Here is a 6,790-nt window from a genome sequence, read left to right as displayed (position 1 = left end):
GTCCTCCGACCTTTCGCCCGTGCTGCCAAACATCGGCCCGCCCCCCGTGGCCAGCTCCGCCCGTCTCTGGATCGGCTTAGACGCGGATGTCACCCCCGTGCAGCGCCTCGGACCCAGGGATCATCCGATTCCCCAGCCGGTAGACCGCGCACGGGCGGCATCCGCTTTTGTCCCGCCATCCCCGACGTTAGCAGCTGGCTTCGATGCCCTGGACCCGGACCCGAACTTCTGCTCATCTCGGAACCCCCTTCTCGGGCGCCCCCTCGTCCGTCGACGCACCACGCAACCCGCCCCCCCTGGGATAGTGGTAACCCGGGTATCTTCTACCTTCTTTGCCTTTGATCAGTTCCAATTGGCTGACGAGCTAATCCTCCTTTTTTTTCTTGTAGGTCCAGCTTTATTGGTCCGCCAGCCGCCGTCTGCTGCTCCGTTTTACTGGACCTTAGTTGTAAGAGCATCCTGTACGGCCTTGTCCTGCGTGGCATCAAGTTGGGCCGCCCGCTCCTCCCTTGTGGGCGATTCATGTTCTGCGTGACACGCGTGGTTCTTAGTTTTATTGTACCATAGTTGTAAGAGTAACTCGTACGACCTTGTCCTGCGTGGCATCCAGCTGGGACTCTCCTTTCTGCCCCTGCCGTTAGTCTCTGTCTTCCGTGCTCGTCCACCCTTCTCCGTATTCCTCGCCCGTTGCCCCTCCTTGTGCGTCGTCTACGCTTCGGCTCCCGGGCCTGTTTTAGGAGTTCCTTCCCCGGGTTGTGGCTTCAGGTCCCCTATATGGGCGGTCCGCGTCCGTTTCTCGCTGTCCTTCTTTAAGTTACAAATGACCGGGGACACGAAATCCATTATGGTGTAGGGCCCGTCATATTTCGGGGCCAGTTTTGCCGCAAACCCTTCGGCCGCGTTGGATAGATGGTGTTGCTTGGCCCATACTTTGTCTCCAATCGTGGGTTTCCACGCTCTCCTCCTCAGGTTATAATACCTCGCCTGGTCCTGCGCCGCTCTTTCGAGAATCCGCCTCGCCAGTTGAAACACCTCTCTCAATTTGGCCGCGTTCTCGTCCGGAGTGTGCGTGCCCTGTCTTGTGCCAAGCGCTTCGTCATCGTATAGAGCCTTTGGTAGCCTCGGCTCTCTCCCTTGGACCACGAACGCCGGCGAGTACCCGGTGGATTCGGACAACCCTGAATTTACGGCCAACATTATCTCTGGCCATTTCTCATCCAAGTTCCTCTGGTTCCATTCGGTGAACTGAGCTATCATAGTTTTCACTGTCCGGTTAGTTCGCTCCGTCGGGTTTTCCTGCGGCGTGTACGGGGCCGTGAACTGATGCCGTACACCCATCTTCTCCAAAAACCTCTTAAAAGCTCTACTGGTGAACTGGACGCCATTATCCGTGATCACCACCTTCGGCACGCCAAACCGGGACACGATGCGCTCTCGGAACGCTTTCGTTAGTGCTTCCGCAGTGGCCTTCCTCAAGGGGACCAACTCGGTCCATTTCGAGAACCGATCCACCATCACCAATAACATGGCATTCCCATGCTTTGACCTGGGCAGAGGGCCCACGAAGTCGGTACACACCGTTGCCCACGGCTCTTCTGGCACTTGTGTAAGCATTTTCCCGGCCGCCTGCAGTTGACTTGGTTTGTAGCGTATGCAGCTTTCACACTTTCTCACGTATGTCCTCACATCTCGGTGCATCCCCGGCCAGTAGTATCGGGCGGCTACTCGGGCCATCGTCCTTCTGCCGCCCGCGTGCCCCGCCTCCGGCGAGTCGTGATTCTCTCTTATAACTCTCTCTCTTAGATCCTTCGGTACGCATAACTTCCATGATGCTATCTCCTCTTCTCCAGCCCGGTGCGGGATGTGCTGGTATATCCGGCCTGCTTCCTCGACGTAATCCGGATATTTCCTCGGTTCCGTCCTCATCCTCTCTTTGACCTTTTTAATCCATCCGCACTCTGCCTCCGGTTCGTGTCCCTTTTCTGCTTCCTCCTCGGTGGTTCTCAGGCATCGCTCCGCCAATGGCTGTCGGGACAGTGCATCCGCCACTACGTTCAGCTGCCCTTTCCTATATGCCACTTCGAAGTCGTATTGTTGTAGCTCCAGCGCCCACCTGGCGATCCTCCCTGTTGGGCTCTCGATGCTGTTCAACCATTTCAACGCCATGTGATCCGTGACCACCTTGAAATGGTATCCCTCCAGATAGGGCTTTAGCTTTCTTATAGCCCATACAATGGCCAGACACTCCTTTTCAGTCGCCGAATAGTTCTTTTCTGCGCTATTCAGAGTCCTACTGGCGTATGAGATGACCCTCTCGCCCTTCTCCGTCTCTTGCGTCAGGATCGCCCCCAGTCCGTAGTCGCTGGCGTCCGTCTGGAGCACGAATTTCTTTGAGAAATCTGGGCATGCCAACACCGGATCCGCTGTCAGCCGACTTTTTACGTCCTCGAACGCTTGTTGCCCACTTGGCCTTCTTCTTCAGCAAAGTGCTGAGGGGCTGCACCAACGTGGCGAATCCCTTTACGAAACGCCGGTACCAGGAGGCCACGCCCAAGTATTTTCGTAGCTCTTTGACACTCGCTGGCGGCTGCAACTCCTTAATGGCCGCCACTTTCTCGGGATCGGTGCAGATTCCGTCTCCCGTTACCAAATGCCCCAGGTAACGTAGCTCCTTCCTAAAAAATTGACACTTGTCCACATTTAGGCGCAAGTTGGCGTTCTTTAACCGTCGAAAGACTTCTTCGAGGTTGCGCTTGTGCTCCTCCTCGGTACGGCCGATGACAATGATGTCGTCTTGGTACGCGAACGCGTGTGGCATCATCTCGGGCCTATCAACTGGTCCAATGCCCTCTGAAACGTAGCCGAGGCTGAGTGGAGTCCGAATGGCATCACCTTCCACTGGAACAGCCCTTTGCCGGGCACCGTGAACGCGGTGAAATTTCTACTGCCTTCCTCCAGTGGTATCTGCCAATATCCGTCCTTTAAGTCCAAGCTACTGATGAACCGTGCCTCCCTGAGCTGGTCCAAAATATAGTCTATTCTTGGCATGGGGTACGCATCCTTGATGGACTTCGCGTTTATCTGTCTGAAGTCCACGCATTATATCCACTTTCCCGTCTTCTTTTTGACCATCACGATGGGTGAACTGTACGGGCTCTTCGATGGCTCAATACACCCTCTTTCCAGCAGTTCGTCAACCTGTTGGTTGATTTCGGCTTGCATCTTGGGATTTTTGGGATAGTAGCGCTGTTTGACCGGCTGTGCATCACTCATAGAGATCGTGTGTGTAGCTATGTTCGACACTCCCTTCAGTTCTCGGAACTCTTCCAACTCCTTTGCCAGGAAGTTTTCAACCGACCCCTCCTCCGCTTGCGTTCCGTCGGATGCGGGCTCGACAGACCTTCCCGTGTTCGCTACCACCGCCACTGACAGCTTCTCCTCCAACCGCCCCTGGCGGTGGCCTCTCGCCGGGATAACAATCCTGTGTCCCGCACAGGTCACCTCTGCTCCGACCGCGGCGAGGAAATCCCATCCCAGAACCAGCTCATCTATTACTCCGGGCAACACGAGAAGCGGGATTGTAACGATCTTGTCCCCGAAGGCCAGCTCCACCTCGATCTGGGAATTGATTTCTCGGCTGCGTCCGTCAGCCAGCCGCACCAGCTTCCTCGTCTCTTTCTGTCGCCCCTCTTCCCCCAGTCTACTCGCCGCCTCGCAGCTGATAAAACTGCTTGTCGCCCCGGTATCGACCGTTGCTTTCCAGTTGCTGCCCGCGATCCTCACTACCGCCGACAGCTGGACATCCTCCTCCGTGAGTTCTCCTATGAGCTTTGGGGGGCTTCGTCTTGCGACCCTGGCACGGCCCTCCGCGGCTTGGGTCGCGGGGCGTTTCCCGCTTTCTGGCAGCACTGCCATGTCGGGGCTCCTACCTTGCCGCACCTCCAGCAGAATGTTATAGGTCGGCCATCGCATGCTTGTGCCCAATGGCGGTCACTTCCACATCGTCGACACGCCTGGGCTGGGTTTTTCACGAACCCAGCCTCTATGTTCGTGTTCGCTTGGTCGTCCCGCCGCGTTGGGACCGGCCTTTTTTCCCTTGTCGACTCAGAGCTGGCTGTCGTGTCGCCCTGGCAGCGGCGACATATCTCCGTTACTGCCGGACGAGCGAACGGATTGTTTGCTTTTTCCTTATTCGCCGTTGGAACTCCCGTTGGAACTCCAGCCGGTCCCTCTCCAGAGCCTCAAACTCGTCGGCCAGCGTCATCATGTGATCCAGATCTCTGCACCTATGTGGCCGGATGAACACCCTCAGATCGGGCATGCTGTTGTCTCTAATGAGCTCCAACTGCTCTTCGGGCGTGAAATTTAGTGGCCGCAAAAGGGTCTGCATCTCCACCATGTAGTCCTTGAATGGCTCTCCCCATCTTTGCTTCCTCAACCTCACTTCCTGGAGTAATTTTTCAAAATACCCCCTCGGCAGGAAGTATGCTTGGAAGCTACGCGCAAATGCGTCCCATGTCTGCCACTGCCTGTTGTTGGCTACAAACCACATGAGCGCCCGACCCTTTAGCAGCTCAGGCATGGCTCGCGGAATTAGATTCAACTCCAACCCGTACATGTCGGCTGACCACTCGATCTGTTCCAGGAACTCGAGTGGTTTCGCCGTTCCATCGAACCGAAACGACCACTCCCTGACCTGCTTGGCGACGTGGGCAAAACTCGAACTGGGCGGTCTCGTGGTTTGTTCATCTAGTCCCCGTCGACGATCCTCCCCTGCTCTCCCTTCTTCCAATCCCTGTGGGTTTCTCGCGCCCCCTTGCTCCGGCTGTGCTGGCCTGGTTGGCCTCTCCCCACTCTCTGCCCGCGGTCGGCTAGGCGACCGGCTTTTCACCGGGACCGCCAGGCTCGCGATGAGCTCCTCTGGGGTCTCGGACGGCCGTCTCCACAGCGTTACTTGCTCCGCACTCGCCGGCAGCGTCAGGCGCTCGTATGGATCCGCCTCGTCCTCCATTTGGGCCGCGGTCACGGCTCCTCCCGCCTTCATCTCCCAGGCCTCGAGCGCGTCCGCATACTCCGGTTCCTCTCCGTGTTTCTCTATCCACTCCTTGAAGATTCGGCGCATCTCGGTCAGCGTGCCTTCCAATCGAAGACCGCTCGCCCGCGCGCACTGGACCAAGTCCTCTTTCCTCAATGAATGAACCCATCGTCGGCTCCTCATTTTTATGCCCTCGCGATACCAAACTCAATACCGCCCTTCCCAAATGCACTTTGTCTTTTGCTTGTCGAGAGGCCCCACGTTGGGCGCCAGTTGTAACGGTCCGTTCTTTTCCCGTCTGATGCAGCTGGGCTGGCTCAGCGGTCGGTAGGCTCGCTGCAACAATATTTGTATGTTGCCCCGACGACAAGTAAGAAGGCACGGGTTGGGTCTTGTACTGGTATGCTAGTATGCTTTATTGGTATCTTAAGTCTATCTTACGCTATTCCGACTCCGGTGCGGGTTCTCCTCGTGGTTCTCCTCTGTGGTTCGATGAGCGTGGCGCTCCCTGGGCCCCCCACGGCGTCGCCGAGCGTGGCACCGCCGGTTCTACTGACTGGGGCTAGCGATTCTTGGCACGTGGCCCAAATCCGCCTCTCAGTCAGGCGCCTGACGCGTTCGCTCTCACTCGACTCCCTTGGCTTTTCGGCCCGAGGGTGCCTCACTCCTGGTGGGTTGCGTGGCACCGTTGGTTCAAGGGATAGGGGTCTTTGGCTCTTGGCTGCACGCTCGAGTCCGCCTCTCAATCCTCACACAACGTGTTCGCTTTCTAACGCTCTTTTCTTTTCGCTTGGTCTCACTCTTGTCACTCACTGTGCACTTCACTCTCGCTAGCTCCGTTTGCTGACTGTCCCTTGTTCCTGGTCGCGGCCCTCCTCTTATAGGCTCGCTTCTGCGTCAGCGCCGCCGATGCCGCCTGGCGCTAACGGCACTTTCCGCCATGCGGTGCCCGTATTTTTCCATCGGCGTTCCTTCATTCCCTTGTCGCTTTCCAACGGGACCTGGCTGGTGGCGTGATCTCATGACCATATTTGGTCATGCGCTGGGCCACTGCCGGCCCGATCCCGTCATCCCGCGGCTCTCTCTCCAGGGGTGCTCCCCTCTCATCTTGGGTCCCCGGGAGAGCTCTCCTCGGGAATTCGCCGCCTCCGGATATCCCCGGATAACGGCCGTTAGCGCTTAACCCTGCACTGCCCCCTACGTGTGGGAATACCTTTCCTCACAGGCTAATTTCGATTTAATTCCCGAACTCGCAGCGACTTGCGCCATGGTCCCTCTTATATGGCTGAAGCCCATGACGTGATTGCCAATTCAGCTTACACCTGTACCGAGGATGGCACTGAGATCTATGACATAAACGGATTTCGCATCACCCAGGCAGCCGATGGCCTGGTGAAGGTCACTCGTGTGGACAACAAGTGCTTGATTCGCACCAGTCCCGGCAATGGATCGGCCACTTTGACCACACCTGGCATCCATTGCACTGCCTCTCTGGGCAAGACCTCGCATCTGTTTGTTCGGTGAGTGTCAAACCGATGCTCTCAACCTCCCCCTCCCCCTCGCCCGTCATCCTGCTCTGCTAACTTCCGTTCTGTTCTGTCCTTTGTAGTCGCAATGAGAAGCGCATGCACTTCGATGGATCCTGTTTCATTGTACGCAACGCCGGACACTCCGCCGGCTTCAATGAGAACAACCTACTGAGCGGCGTTCGGAAATAAGTTAGAAAACAAATATGTTCGTACAAAAACCAGCACC

General features: G+C 56.9%; 1 protein-coding gene across 1 annotated transcript in view; it reads left to right on the top strand.

Annotated features, from left to right (window-relative positions):
- The window catches only part of LOC117194617, an 8,252-nt gene extending 1,693 nt beyond the window's left edge, over positions 1-6,559 (top strand). Inside the window, exon 7 of the mRNA XM_033399145.1 lies at positions 6,292-6,559. Coding sequence (XP_033255036.1) covers positions 6,292-6,559 — 268 coding nt within the window. The remainder of the gene's footprint in view (positions 1-6,291) is intronic.
- Positions 6,560-6,790: the final 231 nt, after the last annotated feature.

The sequence above is a fragment of the Drosophila miranda genome (genome assembly GCF_003369915.1).
Source record: "Drosophila miranda strain MSH22 chromosome Y unlocalized genomic scaffold, D.miranda_PacBio2.1 Contig_Y3_pilon, whole genome shotgun sequence".
Taxonomy (NCBI): Eukaryota; Metazoa; Arthropoda; class Insecta; order Diptera; family Drosophilidae; genus Drosophila; species Drosophila miranda.
Note: the sequence above shows the minus strand (reverse complement) of the source record. Positions and strands in the feature narration are given on the sequence as shown.